This window comes from Amborella trichopoda, chromosome 7, assembly GCF_054954075.1.
Source record: "Amborella trichopoda isolate Santa Cruz 75 chromosome 7, AtrichopodaSantaCruz75HAP2 v2.0, whole genome shotgun sequence".
Taxonomy (NCBI): Eukaryota; Viridiplantae; Streptophyta; class Magnoliopsida; order Amborellales; family Amborellaceae; genus Amborella; species Amborella trichopoda.
The window spans coordinates 42790300-42808016 of NC_142342.1; the positions used below are offsets into that span (position 1 = coordinate 42790300).

At 34.2% G+C, this 17717-nt stretch overlaps 1 protein-coding gene across 1 annotated transcript; it reads right to left on the reverse strand.

Annotated features, from left to right (window-relative positions):
* Positions 1-534: 534 nt before the first annotated feature.
* On the reverse strand, positions 535-11133 carry LOC148781441 (histone acetyltransferase HAC12-like). Its single transcript, XM_088871240.1, has 11 exons — positions 9515-11133; positions 7495-9371; positions 5522-5824; positions 5153-5431; positions 4262-4384; positions 3910-4110; positions 3104-3246; positions 2660-2963; positions 2230-2369; positions 1498-1576; positions 535-1105 (listed from the first exon to the last, which is right to left on the reverse strand). Exons 1-11 carry the CDS (start codon positions 9786-9788, stop codon positions 914-916), a joined length of 3915 nt encoding a protein of 1304 aa, XP_088727366.1. The 5' UTR covers positions 9789-11133; the 3' UTR covers positions 535-913.
* Positions 11134-17717: the final 6584 nt, after the last annotated feature.

The following is a 17717-nucleotide window of genomic DNA, read 5'->3' on the forward strand; positions in this document are numbered from 1 at the left end:
ATTATTTTTATGGAAATATATACAATGAGACCATTTACTTTTGATATAAGGAGGTCACAATTATCATCGACTGTTACATTTGAGATCGGGCTGTTAAGTGTGTGTTATTGTTTGGGCACAAAGTCCGAAACAAAATCTCTTGAATGTTATCATACAATTTCATCTATTGGATTTCACATTCAATGGTCAAAAGTAATTGTGACCTCCTTGTACTAAAAATAAATGGTCTCGTAGTAACAATATTTATTTTTATTTCTACCATAGCTTTCTGGAAAGGATAGGTAATATAAGTAACATGGAGTAGCCAACACATGCAAGTACGTGCTTATAGTACTAGATTAAGCACAAATCAATCCCTTAAAATATAACTTTCACTGAGGTCCTTTTCGATTCCCATGAAGATTGGATGTCATATTTTCACCTATATACAGTCACTAAAGTTGAATCACTAAATATCAATCAGTTCTCCAAAATCCTATTAAAAATCCAAAAAACAAGTAAATCAATCCAGATAAAAAGACATGCAACTCAAAATTGTAAGAACTATAACTTGATGACATTAAATTAAACCAATATTTACAAGGCAGTTTACTAAGAACAAAATTTTACAACTGCCAATCAAACATAAACCTGGTGATTGATCCACCACACTTGGTCCTGGTCTAGATCCACCTCTATGCAACATATAATAGGAAACCCAAAATGGCTTCTCTCTGAACTTTGCAGACATGATACAACTTAGCAACATATTTTAACAAGAATTTCATAAGGAACAAAAACGTATCCAATGAACCCCTTTTTGCTCATGTCCTTATTTTCCACTTCATTCTTGGCTACATATTGTTGTCCTTCAGTTGATGACCATGATTCCTATCACTATCTCTTTGCCACAATTGTCACATATGGGCGATCCTTACAAATCTAACAGTGTCCTAGGATTATGCAGATAGTCGAGAATCATCATAGAAGAATGCTTTGCATGGCGTAGCGTATCAAACTGAAAATGGTTTTTTGCGCAAAAGGCAAAGAAGGCCTGTCGTGTATGAAAAATTTCATTGTCTATCTCTTCATCATCCTTAATTTCTGAAGGAACGTTCATCTTGACCTGTAAGGAGTTAATCTATAGTAAAAAATCATGCTGGCTGAAATGCTAAGTGATGAAGCAGAAAAAAATATTTTGGAAGCATACCTATAACTCAGTAGAAGGGAAAGTACAATATAACATATTTTGGAGAAACCATTTTCCATTTGATCATCACCATCCAATGTTATAATGGACATTGATGGATAGATGGGGTTTCCATGTCATGTTCAAGTGCATTTTACATTCTCTCCATCACTGCCCATCTTTTATATGGTCCACAATAACCCAATGGACTATGAATTTATACTTTCACATTTAAGAAACCTATAAATATTAGCAGTTGAAATGCATAGAAGACGGTCCATGCATGCTGAAATCAAATGAGATAGGCTGTGTATAATTGTTCTACTTACAGGAGTTACGTCACATGTTTCCATTTTGTTATTGGCATGCCAATCCTTGTCATGAAGTTTTTGTTCTTCGTCGTAGCAACTACAAGAGCAACATCAAATTAGCCAACATTTTCATCATTCAAAAGTTAGAAATAGTTTTGCTGGAAGTACATAATGCATCAATGTCATAATAATTGAATTTATAAGTAAAGTTATTGTAACTTCTTGAACATGACAGGTTAGGTTCAGTTTTGCGCTATCTGGAGTACAATATTAATTTCTATATAAATGCTAAAGAAATGAGGCAGAAGAAGGATTAATCCTACTTAATTATTGGCAATACTCCAACTCCCAATTACAAAAAATCTCCGTGTGACATGGGATGATAAAATTTCAATTTTTGCTGCATCCATATTTTGCTTGGTGCTTTGCTGCCACTTCCCCTTCAAAACTGGTTTTTAAATTCTAGTCATCTCGGAACCAACAATGTCTTAATAATCATTTCTAGAGAATACTAATAATCACCTTCTTCATTTTTGGTTCAAATTAAACTCCTGTGACACCATTCAGTTTAGGCCTCTACAGATGCTTTTCTTCCCACTGTAAACAAAATCATACATGATACTATTTTCAAGGATCACAAGTGTTCATCTTGATATTAACACTTGGAAGTATTGGTCAAAACATTCACTTAAATTGATAATTGTGAAAATACATTAATTAAATGAAGATCAGATGGAAATAAGCACTTACTTCTCACAAAGACAAAAATTTTCATCTGGCTTGCAATCCCGGGTCTTCCCAGTTAGTACAAACTGACCACAGTGGGTGCATGCATACTGCATGTGGAGCATGATGAACTCTTTTTTCTTTTCACTAATGGAATCTGCAAGCTGAAAAAAGTAAAAAAATGTAAATTAACACAAATATAATAAGATGAAAAAACAAAAAATGAATGAATTACATAAAATTATCAGCTCATAAAAAGACAGAAAAAAATGTTAAAAAATCCCCAAAAATCTGAAGCACAAGTAACTCATGATGATATGATATCTGTGTAGAAAACTGGCATCTAAGATCAATTTTTGGTAAGTTGTTCAACCATGTTTATGGTATAACAGTTCGATTGGAAAAAATGTTGAATTTAAAACATTATAGGTAGAAAAGAAAAAACAGTTCGTACTTTCTGCATCAATACTACTTCCTTTGAAGCATCATTTGCAACTACAACTCGGGTTGGATTTTCTCGAGCCACTTTAGAAGCTGGTCTTTGTCCACTTTTCCACCTTTTTTTGCCTTCTTCTATATGAATATTGGCAATAATATACTCTGCCTCTCTAGGAAAGTAGTCTCCATCAAAATATGGCACCCGACTGATGGTAATCTTCGCATTCTTTTCACATGAACGCATAAAGAGCTGCTCATACATATCCATCTGCTCCACTACAATATCTTCATTTTTGGCCTTCTCTATCATTTTAAGATACCTATGAAACAAATAAATACTTATTATACTCTGGTTCATTCTGTGCTCCATTACAAGACAACACTTTAATCTCTAGATACTGGCATTTCTAGATTGCAATCTAGCATTCATTGGAACGATTGAGAGAGAGAGAAAGCTAACCACTGACGTAGCATACCCAACTTTGGTGACTTTTGTGAATTTGGATGGCAATAGAAGATATAATCATCACCTTTCAAAGGAGGGCAGACCCATATATAGAAGCTTACAAAACCTCTTTTTTTGCAATACTCGAGATATCCAACCTGAGAAACAAAAATAATCATTTCCATTGATCACTCAAATAATTGCTCATTACAGAAGCATAACTATCTTAACTGAAATATTATAGCAAAGCCACAATATTCATCAAAGATTAAGAATATCAACCAGGAAGTAGAATTATATATAATTTTACATGTGGTGTAATGGTGATATTTTGAAAATATCTGATATAACTGAACCAATGACAAATAGCATCAGTGTGCTACAGCACTTCCTTAAATATTCACTGAAAAGATAACATATAAACATAGCAGCTATTTGGGCAATATTTTCTAAAAATATTGGATATAAAGGGATTTATACTGGACATGATGCAAATTTTTAAAGAGATTGAAACACAATACATTGGCCTTTACACTGATATAAATCAGCCGATACATTAAATAAAAATAAGCAATATATGATCATTTGCCTAGTGTTGACAAAATTGTCCCATATCTTGACAGGCATGGTCTAGAGTAGATATATCATCTGCTATATATGATTTGTTAATTTTTTAAAACTTTGAGATACAAGCACAATTCTCAATTGGAAAACATCATATTAGTAGCTCCTAAACTTATGCAGTATAGATACAGAGCATGACAATATGAAGAACGGAAATGGAATTAAAAGAAAAGCATGAAGAACTATGAGATTCTCACCAAAATTTCATGATACACAAAAGTACGAAGAGCCTCCCCCGTTGCAGCAACAATCGCAGGCTGGAAATACTTGACAGAATCAAGGTATGAAAGATATACACAGCGATTATTTGGATAGGGACAATCTGAACCATACTCTTGGACATGCATGCAAAAAAGGCAAACATCTACACCTTCAATTTTTTGGAACAACAATATGACCTGCCAAAAAAAATAAAAAATCAAGAAAGCCAAGTCAGGAATGTAATCCAGCTACTACCAAATTCAAGACATTTTTCAACATCAATGCTTCAAAATTGACAGCATGAACATCATAATGGGCTTGCTAATTTTTATTTTCTAAATTCATTACCTTTGACTTGTATGAGAACTCTGTTGGGTAATCTTTAACAATATCCAAAAAGTGTTGGTTCACTTGCAATTTCTTGCCAACAGAGGAGACAACTCTGATGACAAGATCTTCTGCTCCTGGCACCTGGAACCAATGTGGTTATCACTATATTTAGTATGCTTTACAAGTTGAACCCACCATTCATTGATGAAAAGAAGAGTCAACAATAGTATATTATGCCAAGCATTTAACAGTGCATGCACATGTTACCATTTACAACAACCCGACAATGGAAACACCATCAGTAAGAAACTAAGACTCATTAGAAGCAATGGGGTGATTCCAAAGAGGAAGAGAAATTGAACAACATGGTCTGCAAGGCTCAAACCCAGTCTCTAGCGCTCATCACTCGAATAGGAATTTTCATGCATACTATTGCTACTATAATTCTGAGCAGGGGAACCTCTTTAACTCTTTTCTATTCTCTGTACTCTTTGTTTTCATGTTAATGTATGTATCTCAGATCAGGACACGGAGTTGAGTCCGCGATGTGAAATATGATATGCAAGGTTTTAAAGAGAGTTAAAACACATCATGCATGTGTTCATTAAACTAAATGAAGATTATTTAAGATAAGCTAACATTCATTGAACTCATCCATTTATAAAGAAATTTCAGGCATTCTATTTTCTTCATATGGGGATACTATGCGAAAAGAGAAAAAAAGAGGGAAAAAATGTTCATATTGTAAAACTAAAATCAAGTACAAAATAACCCTTTGTTTCCTTGAAAACACAAAACCATTCAATGTGAAAAAAAAAAAAATCAAATAGCCCTAGTTTATTCAAAATTTTCCAGTACACACACATGCATGATTGCAAGAAGAAAAGCATATCTGAGTAGACTCGTTACCTCATTGACATTCTTCCCTGATCGTCTTGCTCTTTCTCCTCTCTCCTGCTTAAGCCCCTCAAACAACCTATGCTCCAAGTGATCACTAAGGAATGTTGTTGGCAAGTCTTTTGCACTGCGAAGAGCACTTTGAGGTAAGGGCTTTCGTTCTCCTCCTTCAACCCCCTTTAAGTAACACTTAGGACATATATATTCCGCTTCCTCGGAATAATTTTTTCGCTTATTGAAAAGAGAACATATCTGATGATTCCAAGATTGGCATCCATCGCATTGAACCCACTGCAAAAAAGCATCACACAACGACTAGGATAAAACATCCACAAAGATGAGAATTATGTCATATCTAGCTTACACGAGATTAGGACCCACCTCTTCATCAAGTGTACCAACATGCTTTTTCTCATCAAAACTAGACTTGAGAATCTTAGACCTCTCAACTTCAATTCTCTTGCATGATCCATGGAAGCATTTACGACAAAAATAATATTGTTTCTCCCTAGTGCTTGTGGTATAATATGTAGCATCTCTCTTGACAAGAAGACCACATTGATTACAATACACATCAGGTGGTGCAAAAGAGAGCTTCTCCATACCACACATCTGGCAAGAGCTTTGATTCACAGAACTCTCCATTGCTTGGCAATGTTCTGCCTTTGAATTAGTCTTGATGGACTGGAAACATGAAAAAGTTAGTGAATCTGAAACTTATCACTTGCACTAGGACATTTCAAGAAGTAACTACCATCTGGAAGAAAAAGGTAACATGTTTACACTTGAATATCAGAATGACTACAATGTTATGGAATGACAAACACCAAATAATTAATGGAGTAAGCTCTCCAACTATAAAAACATGATTATAAAGCCCGATATATAAATTCCTAGAAAAATGCCCATTTATCCCAGGACACCGTCATCTGCCTAAAGAACTGTCAACCTTGTGGCCTGGCATAATAAACACAATCATATCTTCCTCAGACCTTAATACCAAAACATGGCCGTCAATTACCTAGGCGTCTATGAAGGAAGAGTTCAAGGCCAACAGATCAAATAATACATTCCCCATTAAGTGTATTTTTATCAGTAAAGAAATATGCATGTTCTTTTACATGCGATGCAACATCACATGTAAATTATACACAGATAAGTGAAATTAAGTTACCAATAAAAAGAAGAGTACAATTATATCCTACATTGTAAAATATTAATGTGCTCATTTTGCCGAAATCTACTAAGAATTCTGCAAAAGACATCTCAATCTGACAAAAAAAACGAGGGCTAGTTGGCATAATTTTAACCAGGAGACTACTCACAGTTCCTTTGATCGCTTAATGGACTGGATCCATCTCAGGAATTGCGCAAATGAGATTATTGCCATAATTAGAAACCCATGTGCATTATCTACATGCATTTTTTCATGACACGTACATAACCACATCGAAGTCAGGCTTATGAAAAGAGAAACTGGTTTGGCACATGACCAAATTACATAGTGATCATAGCAATCCAAATGGTCTTGTGCAACCAAAACACAGCGCATTCTAGAAACTCAACGACTGCATATTAGAAGTCATAAGGAAGCCACAACACAGCTGGCCCTTATGACATCTTCGAAGAGAGGAATCAAACTACTTCCTCGAAAGGAAATCTGTAAAGTGGAGAATCATACTTTGACCCCATTCTAGAAACTCAATGGCTGCATATTAGCATCCCAAAGATGCATGTGTCCGATATCGAGCATGTTGATGAATGCAATTTAGACAATAGTATCGTATGGCTCTCATGAGGAATATGTATAATTAAACATGCTATTCAAACTTCAGAGAACTCACAGGAAGACCTCTGTATGGTGGAAAATTGGGGCCACAAGAGGATCCGACAATAATTTTATATACTGTGTTCAAATTGAATAATCCTAAATAGTGTATATTGCTTTGTAAAAGAAGAAGTACGATATCCTGGAATATTGATAATCAATTATCTTTAGATACTAAACTGAAAAGCCCCACAAATATCTAACTACCTTGAGAGTCTTATCTACTTATGCACCATAAAAACGTGGTAGAATACCTCATTCACAGATAAAAGAAAGTAGACTACTGGTGGCAAAATCTTTAGGACAAGGCAATAAACCTATCAAATTTTGCAATTCAAGAGAGAAACATGTAAAGCTTGCTTTGGCAATCAACCTAAACTATGACAATCTCATTTATTTACTCTTAAGGTTGAGATAGTTCAGAATAGCAGTCCTCAAAGAAACACAATGCATGGATTCCCTTCCATATCAATAATGTCAAGAAGCATGAAAAGTAGGTCACTATCCCTTGAGAAAGAATACTAACCAGACCAACGCACTGCCTGAGGGAGTTTATATGATCAGTAATTTGCTCTGGGGTGAAAAATTCAAGCAAAGAAGCACCTTGTATCTTTTGCTTCCCGTGCATGGTTCCTGCTTCACAATCAACCCATAAGATAGCAGGCTCCTGGTTCATTTCCATCTTGCACATGTTGAGTTCAGTGCGATTTTCACTGGTGATTTGTGATGATAATTCACCTGAGGATATTAAAGGAATACCTTCTTTCACCTCAGTAGTGTGCTCCATACCATTGTCCATTTTGTTCCCTGGAATCTCATGACCAAAGGTTAGGGAACTTCCCATCTTTGTTGCTGTATCCTTAACTAAGACAAAACCAGGCGTAGTGTGCTCCATACCAATGTCCATTTTGGTCCCTGGAATCTCATGACAAAAGTTTGGGGAACTTCCCATCTTCATTGTTGTATCCTTAACTACGACAAAACCAGGCTCTTCGATTTCAGCAATTGCTTTTACTGGCACTTGATCACAAAACTGTGATGTTTGCGATAAAGGTTCTGGTGAAATACATTTTGTCGGTAAGTGCTCAAACTTCATTCTTTTTAATGGAGGCTGCAGATCTTCAGAAAGCACAGTGCTCAGAATCTTGGGACTGCAACATTTAGGCTCTTTCCTATTTTGCATTTTTGTCCCTGGATTTCCATGAGCAGATGTCAAGGAACAATAAAACAACCTTGGAGTATCTCCAAGTTCAACAACAGCAGGACCTTCATTTTGAAAGCTCTCTTCTACTTGCTCAGGATCAGAAACCTCTGGTATTGAGGCAACAGGTTCTGGCAAGAATTGGATTGGTGAAGAATGTTCGGCCCTCATTCTTTTTGGTGGATATTGCACATCTCCCAAAGGCGCAGAGCTCAGAGCTTCTTTACTGTTCCTTGTCAAATCTACCTTCCAAAAATCCGACGGCTGGTGAAAAGATATCAATATGCAAACACAACTACAAACAAGACAATCTTGGTCGCTACAATTGCAATAGAGCCCCCACAATTTCCTCAGTTGACGACAATAAAGAAATGGGCACTGAATTTGTTCACAAATAGAAATGTGCATCCAAATCCTTTGGGCATATGCACATAGATAAAACGAGCACTGGCCTGCTGGAGCTGAACATGTGCTGCCATGGTCCAAAAAAACGAGCCATTCAACGCATTTCGAAGCTTCACTAGCAGGATTTTCAAGCATTCGGTTTTGAGGAGAGGAAGCCTTTGACAGGGGGCATTTCATTGAACCAGTAGATTGTGCATTCAAATCTTCTCCATGTGAAGGAACAGATTTTCTAAGAACTTCTTCACTGCCATGCTGCTTCATCAATGGAGAATGTGAATGGTAGGAGCCAGTGCATATACTGTCCAAATGCATATCCAATAGTCCCTGCTTTGGTTCTTCTCTCTGGAATCCAGAAGTTGAGTCACTGAGGTGATTTCTTGATTGGAATCTTCTTTTTTTCTGTGACAACATTGTTTTTTGAGGCATAAATCGGTGACCCACTATGTGACATTCATTCGTGGGATCATTCCCCCAATGATTTTGTTGATAGCTAGATGGGCTCTGATAAATCAAATGTTCCTGATGTTGATCTTGTTGACCAATATGTGGCTTGGCTTCTGATAAGCTGAAATACTGAAGAGCATTCAAATCACCATCGGGAATCCCACTGCTGTTTGCTGTCAATGAGTTGGGTTCTTGATTGATCTCTGATACAGTATGGGATCCTCCATAAAAGCCCCCTCCATTGAGAGCCTTCACAACATCGAGATCATCCAGCTGAAGCAGTTGTGTAAAAGTCATGTTTTCCAGTCCATTAAAGACTCCTCCATCGAAGGCCTCCCCATTATCAAGTGACCCTGCAATGAAGGTCCCTTAATTATATCAGACCGAAGCATACATTTGTGCCGTAATCATACACACCATCAATTCACCAACATAGCAGAGTTTTTAGAAGCCAAAAGTGTAAAACCGAAAGGAATGATGGAAAAGAGGAACTTACCATCCAATTGTTCTTGATCTTGTTGATGAATTGGTCGCTTCGCTTCCAATGAACTGACATACTGAGAAGCATTCAAATGCCCACAAGGAATCGCACAGCTGTTTTCTGTCAATGAGTTGCATTCTTGATTCATCTCCGATACAGTAGTAGCCCCTCCATTAAAGACTCCTCTATTGAAGGCCTCCACATTATCAACTGACCCTGCAGTGAAGGGTTTTGTAATTATCTCAGGTGGAAACGAATTCAAGAAAATAAAAAGAACCAACAGAACCATCCAAGAAAAACATCTGAAGCATGCTAATTTCAAGTAACTCTGCTACCAAGGGTACCTCAAAACACTCAGATGAAAGAAAATTGAAGAAAATGAAAAGACTCAAGGGAGACATCAAATAAATGTTTCTAAAAGATACTTCCAGATACTGCAATGAATGTTTATTTAGATCCATCAGATAAAAGCAAATTTAAAAGAAGATGCAAAGAAACAAGGGAGCTATACAAGAATTCAAAGAAATTTTGCCTCAGGGATTCCTTAAAAGACTCATGTTAAAGCAAATTATAGAAAATGAAAGAAACCAAGGAAACCATCTAATAATGTTTGCAAGTTACTCTGCAGTGAGGAATTATTTAAAAATATCACGTAAAAGTAAATTCGTAGAAACTGGGAATCAAGGGAGGAACCATCCACCGAAATATTTCTAAAAGCACAAGCAACTTTACAATGAGTGTTTTTTTAAGTCTTTGATAAAAGTAAATTTGAGAAAAATAAAATAACCAAAGTAACCAGGAACCGTGCTCAGGTTTGAGTTGTTTGTTGTTGATGATTGGAGCACTACATTCTAAGTTCGATTTCTACCACTGAACTCCCAAAAGAGAAAAATTAATAATAATAACCAAGTAACCATACGAGAAGTATTGCATCCACATGCTCATTCAAGCACCTGCGCAACAGAATGATCTCTAAATTCATCAGATAAAAGGAAATTCCAGAGTTAAAAGAACGAAGAGAACCATCCATGAATTATCTCTGATATGTGTTAAATTCAACTAACCATGCAATGGATGGTTCTTTGATAAGCTAGGTGGAACCTAATTCGAGAAAAAGAACTGAGGGAGCAATCCATGAAGTATTACAGAGACATGCAAATTTTAAGTAAACCCATAAATATATCAGCTCAAACAAGTAAATCCATTTATTATCTTCGAAGCATGTTAAATTCAACTAAAACTTGCAACAAATGCTTTTCTTTAAATAAGCTCAAATAAAACCAAATCCAAGAAACATTCAAGAGTATTCCTAAAATAATTTGAAATAAAAGCAAATTCAAGAATCAACAGAATAATTCATCTCTAATAAAAATATATAACCATCCATGACACCTTCTAGTTTGAAAAACTCATCTGATTTTACACACTAAGAATTCACCAATTTTCTTTCGGAGAATTCTCTCAATCTCTCTCTCTCTCTCTCTCTCTAGGTTTTCAAATACCCCAAAACTTCTTAACTTTCTAGGATATGTTCTCTGTAAATTTCTCTCTCTCTAATTGCCCCAGCTTGATTTCAAATTTTCTCCTGGGAAAAACAGCGGGAGATGTATGTGATCCCTCAGGAGCAGCTGTACAGTTACACCCTCAGATACAAGACCTATGTTCGTTCTAAAAATTTTGGATATATTTGAATTTTTAGTTTTTAGTCACTATTACCTAATCATCAATATCTTGTCCGGAGGCACATCCTAGCCATCCATTCTGGACACTAGACGGTCTATAGGGATGTTTCTATTTATGCAAAACATGAACAGGTCGTATGGTAACCCTAAAAAAGTGTAAATAAAAGAATGGGGCGGGAATAAGTATCCGTGAGTTTGATGTAGTGGCCAAGGACTTAGGAGAGAGAGAACACCCAATAGTTGGGCAGAGAATAGGTAGGATCGGGTCGGGATCCACTAGATCCAGGTTTGGATCTAAAAAGGATACATCGGATCTTGATCCGATTCTAATCGGATCTAGAATATTTGAATTCGAATTTTAAATCCAAAAAGTGCACATGAGATCTAGATCTAGACCCGATCAGAACCAATAAAATTTTATATCGACAAAATAATATATAAAAATAATAATATATAAAATAATATATAATATTTTAATAAAAAAGTCGGATCCGGATCGAATCCACATGTACCACTATTCATGTATGAATTTTGGATCCGGATCTGACCCTTCAAATCCAAATCTTTGATCCACACTTGGATATAAATAAAGACCGAAATTCGAGTTTCGAATCCAAACCGGGTAAATTCTCAACCAATAGAGAGAAGCCTGTGTATATGGAGAAAGAGAACATCCACTAAAGATAGTAGAGCAGGCAACTGGCCGGCTAAGCCAAACCTGGGCCTAGCCCCATAGGGCAGCACACCCTTATCAGCCCAAAGAGGCAAAAGAGGGGGAGACTAGGTTGGGCCGATCCGAACGGAACCGGCTCGGCCAAAAAAAAAAAGAGACCACTCAAGACATAGAGTTGATGCTCACCTATAGCCCACGTATGATCGTTCCCCCTCCTCAACTTCAATCTCATTCCCACTCGCTTCTCCCCCGTTTCTTCTTTCTTCACTGCTTTTTGTCTCTCTTCCTGAACCACCACCTTTTCTCTCTCTTCAACTCCTTTTCCCTATCTTTCTCTCTCTTCTATCGCATCAAGTTTCAGACCAATTGTAACTTCAAAGTGATGGGTCTTGATGTGTGAAAAACAAAGGAATTTGTGTTAAGGAAAAGAATTATAAAGAATGAAAAGAAGAAGTAATGAAACAAATTTGAAAAGATAAACGTTTCAAGAAGCACACACCCAACTCTTAAGAATTGTTGAAATCTGATAGGAATAGCAAGTCTACATTATCTTTTTTTAAATGTGAAGTTAGTTAGATATACAGATCTTATCTCAGTAGGATCTAGGATCGTACAATCACTATCTATTTAAATATTTGAGCCTTAGTCTCTCTCTTATCTCTTATCTCTCTCTCTCTCCCTCCCCCCAATCTAAAACGATATTTCTTGTCCTAATCCCCACATTTTTATATTAAATTACGGTATGTTTTAGCCCATAATATTAGGATATCTAATTTAGTCAAATATCATCTTAATATTTGTTTAAAAAGCTATAGTTATATACATACGGTAAAATTTCCTAATTATTATTATTGTTTAAGGAAAATATAATAAAATGGTTAACGATTTAAAACAAAGTATTTCACTTATTTGTAATATCTTAAGTGACAATTCTTTAGACAAAAATTCATTTTTATATTAAGCAAATATGTTGTAAGTAATTTTAATTTGCATTGACTCCCATATTATAATTTAAATCATAAATATTTAATATATAAAATATTTTCACTTTATGGGTAATTTTGAAAGATCAAAACTTAAAATCTTAATTAATAAACAAAATAAATTTAGATGCATAACAATATAACGAATTGGGGGTGCTCGGGCATGGTTCGTTGCTTATTGTTTATTTGAAAATACAAGAAGTCTTTATCATTTTGAAAAAAAAAATCTTTTTCCTACTTATAATTTTTTTAATTGAATTTCTCTAAAATAAATGGAGGTTTTATAATAAATTTCAATCCATACTAAGTAAATTATAATTTTTAATTAATTTTAAATATTTATTTTTGAAACTATAAATTTCATATAAAAATGATTTCAAATTTAATTAATACATAATTTAAAGTTATAAATATAAATTAAATTTCATAATTGGGCAATTGTTATATTTAATAAATAAAATTAAATTTAAATAATTATTATTCACAAATAAATTTATTTTTTATAAAAAATATAGTACAATCACCATTTTTTTTTATGAATTCAAACAATGTGCAAAAGATCACTCATTTTCTTTTATTTACTTTTTTTTGTGTCTTAATCTTATATTTTCTTTGTTCTAATGTGAAGTTCCTTATATATATAAATATCATATCTCCCTAGGATCTGGGATCGTACTGTCACTTTATTTTAAAATTTGAACCATAGTTTCTCTTGTATCTCATAGCCTTACTACAACTGATAAAGAAAGAAGATTAGATTTATCAAGAAAACAAAAGATATCAAAGAAGATAAGATTTATCATATTGCCTTACTACAACTGATAAAGAAAGAAGATTAGATTTATCAAGAAAACAAAAGATATCAAAGAAGATAAGATTTATCATATTGCCTTACTACAACTGATAAAGAAAGAAGATTAGATTTATCAAGAAAACAAAAGATATCAAAGATGATAATATTTGTCATATTGCCTTACTCAAGAAAATTAGATTTATCAAGAAAACAAAGGATATCAAAGAAGATAAGATTTATCAAGAAAAAGAAAAGGCATCAAAGAAGATCAGATTTATCCAGAAAACCAAAAGACACTTGTTAATGTTTGTTGATGGAGCATTAATGTAAGCAGAATATATTAAATTTTTATCCAAAATTTCTTACGCAGTTACTATAAGGCAAGGAAACTAGTACGTAAAATAAAAAGATAAAAATATGAATTGGGCCAATTTTCGGTGAAAATTATGCCGAAGGCCAGTCAACCATGTTTTTAATTTTTCAAAAATTACCATTTGGTGCATAACAATCCTCATACTACTTTTAAATTTTTTGATCTTTTTTGTTAGTAGGGCAGTGCCCTAGTGTTTTTTGTTCGAAAAAACTTAAAAAAAATAAAAAATAAAATGTGGGCCAAGGATCATCCTTGGACAAAGGGGAATTTTGAAAAAAATAAAACACCTCATGATGACCGACCTTCTACATAATTTTAACCCAAAGTTAACTCATTTCACATTTTAAGATTTGTGTCCATAAGTAATTTACTAAAAAAAAAAAGAAATAATAAAAAATAATAATAAAACACACAAACCAAAACTCAACATATTTTCACTTTCATCTATATCCAAGAATCAAATTACACAAAGAATTACACATACAACAAATATAGTTGTTGACATAATGGTGCAAAAACCAGTTTAAGGCAAACCAATAGCCAAAAAAACAAATTACACAACGAATCCAAGATTCGTGACTATGAAATAAATAATAAAAAGGCAGAAATATATGATACAAAGCAACAATAACAAAGAAGTAAACAAACATCTAGGATTAATTTAAGAAAAGGTATACAAAGAAACCTCTTTCAAACAAAAACCGGAGCAAACAGAATAACAAACATGATGGTGCAGCTAGGATTTAGATAAAGAGAACACCAACTTAACCCACACAAACTTAAATGAAAATACGCCAAATTAAAATTGAGATTTATAAAATTAAGATTTATAAAACCTCTTTTTTTTTGGGGAAGAATTATGTGATAAGAAATTCTTTTTAATCAAGAAACCAAACAACCCATACAAGAAACCAAAGAAAGAAATAATTCATAAAGAATACAAAAGAAATACACAAAAATAAATAAATAATCCAAAACAATGCAAAAGTTATTTTTAAACATGCAAAATTTCAATTAAAGAGGAATAAGTTATTCCTTCAAAAAAAAAACTGAATGAAGTTTTCCTAGATGAACGTACCTTACAGAGAGGATCAGAGTAACGGAGATGGTCCTTGTCTCTCTGAGTATTGGATTTTCTTTCTCTAACCTGATGAGGATAGAGAGAAAATCAGGACAGTAATACATGGAGCTAAATTTCAATGGCCACTCTTTCTTCGTATTTTATACTCTCTCTCTAGAATCTCTCTATAAATATCAAGAATCTCTCTCTCTCTACCAATATACCGAGAATCACTCTTTCACGTTTTATACTTTCCCTAAATTTAATCATATTGAATTTAAGATTTGACCTGAGATAAAATCGGATTAGATTTTTAAATCGTACTAAATTCCTATCCCAAAATTAAGGAAGAATTAGAATCTTATTAGGAATACTTAGGAAGAATCCAATATAAATAGGATCAATATACTCCCACTTCTTTCTCTCTAAAAAACAGCAGTTATCAGGTTCTCTCCTCATAACGCCTTCTTGGTTGTCGGGTTCTATTCAGAGGCAGGTAATCTTTATGAGCCAAGAACTATGTTATAATAATTTTAATTTCTTGTTATTTTATAAATATTTTTAATTATAAATCGACTTCATCTTACTCCAAGCCTAACTGAGTATGAAATCTTCATCAAGTCCGTTTTCTTTTTGTTATTCTAATTTTTGTTACTTTACTAGTGACTTTAATTTTATCCTTGCATCATGACATTCCTAACAAGCAGAACATGTATATGACCTTGTAAAACACCGAATTACAAGTGGCAGTGGGTCGGGTCTGGTTGGACCATTGCCACCCCTATACCGAATGAATTCGATGCATCAAGACAAGACGATTCATTGGATAAAATTTGTAATTATAATGCAATGAACATGAAAAATATAAAATAATCTTAAGACTAGCTACTCTAAATAATCACCAATAGAAACCCATTGGAGGGAAAGTGCTAAAGCTTCTTGACCAATGCGTAGTTGCAAAATGATGATATATCATGAGATAATATAATACTTTTTCCCAAAAAATAAAAAGATGAGAAATAACATGCACAAATTTTTTGTCAAAAAATATTATAACGCATTAGTATGAATTCTTTTTCTATGTCTAAATAATTCAAAAAATAAATGATAAAAAGAAAAAAAAAAAATAATGAGAAAATTATGTTAATATCCGATTTATTTAATGCTGCTTAAAACTATTGGTAAAATTATTGGTAATTTACTGCTAATGCATCTATTCCAAGATTTTTTGGTGGTTATGAAATATCATTATTTCGGGTCTTCAATATCTGAAATCAATAAAAAAAATTCGAGATGATCTTTTCTTTTCTTTTCTTTTTCCCTAAAAAAAAATTTAGATTTTCAATATACAAATCTAAGAAAAAGTCCATGATCCACTAGGAAAATGTAATTTTTGGATGCCGAAAATCTGAAAATTTAACGTTAAAGTAAATTTCAGATTTTTGAAATCCGAATATGTTCAATGATACTATCATATACTTTTCATATTTTGAAAATCTAAAAATTTAATTTTAAAATGTATTTAAGATTTATATAAGAATAGGTTTACATGAGTCCTCCAGTAAACCATCTTAAACATGGATTTTAACAACGTTTTGAATTCTTTTACACACACGGGATTTGAATTTAAGATTTTATATATATATATATATATATATAACCATCTTAAAAATGAATTTGAAAGGGAGATAAATAGTTGTTAATAAGTTTTTTTTACACCTACAATCCCATCGTTATCCAAATCCCATACTCTTCTCTCTCTTCATTTTACCATTATTGAATATATTCTTTCACTTCATTCTACGGTTCTTGAATATATTTTCTTTTAAATCCTCTTTTAACAAAATTTTGTCCCCTCTTTTTTTATCTACAGTCTGCAAGTTTTTTAAACTCTTGCAATTGGATCCTACAACATCGGTTACAGACTTTCAATTGATGGGCGTTCTGTTCCATCTGTTCAAGGCGTTCCGTTCCATCTGTGCAATGCCACCGGAATGTGGATATCAAATTTTTTGTCAGAAAGACGACAACATTCATGAACATTACGACGACTAGAGATGTCAATTTCTCGGATTCAGTTGATTTCTTTGCCAATAAGATGGCAACCTCCATCACCTTAGACCTGCAAACTCATGAAAGGGCATACCTCTACATTTTTCATGCATTGGAGGGCTGCATACCTTCACAAATCGTCCATGGCCTCAGTTGGGAAATCGCCTGTCGTGCCCGTGTCGAGGCAATCTCCCGCAACGAGCCCAACGTGCAAATGCAATTGCGTTTCTTTATAGATGTCAAACAAGAGAGAGAAATTGTAGAAGGTGAGCACCCTGAACCCGAAACCGAATTTGAGGCCCCCCAACAAGAGGATGAAATTCTTGAAGAGGAGATCGACGAAACAGCAACAGAGCTCAAGCTCGAGCTTCGCCACTTCATGGAATTCTCTTCGCAAGAGAGATACATTTTCAGAGGCGATTACCAACAAATGGAAACCAACGATCTAGAGCTTCTTAGAGGCATCGAGGCATCCTCACAGATGGAATGTCCTCCGAGACCAGCTGCAGATCAGCCGTCGAGTCCTTAGCAAAGGTGGATATCAGGGTGGAAGAAGAGGTTATTTGCACTGTGTGCCTCTGCAACATCAATGCTTCCGATGG

Excerpts from the sequence above, each read along its gene's own strand:
- LOC148781441 (XM_088871240.1), bottom strand. The coding sequence starts at position 9,788 with ATGGTTCTGTTGGTTCTTTTTATTTTCTTGAATTCGTTTCCACCTGAG. Across the intron at positions 9,372-9,514 it reads AGATCAAGAACAATTGGATG|GGTCACTTGATAATGGGGAG; the intron begins GTAAGTTCCTCT and ends CCTTCATTGCAG. Across the intron at positions 1,106-1,497 it reads AAACATGTGACGTAACTCCT|GTCAAGATGAACGTTCCTTC; the intron begins GTAAGTAGAACA and ends AACTCCTTACAG.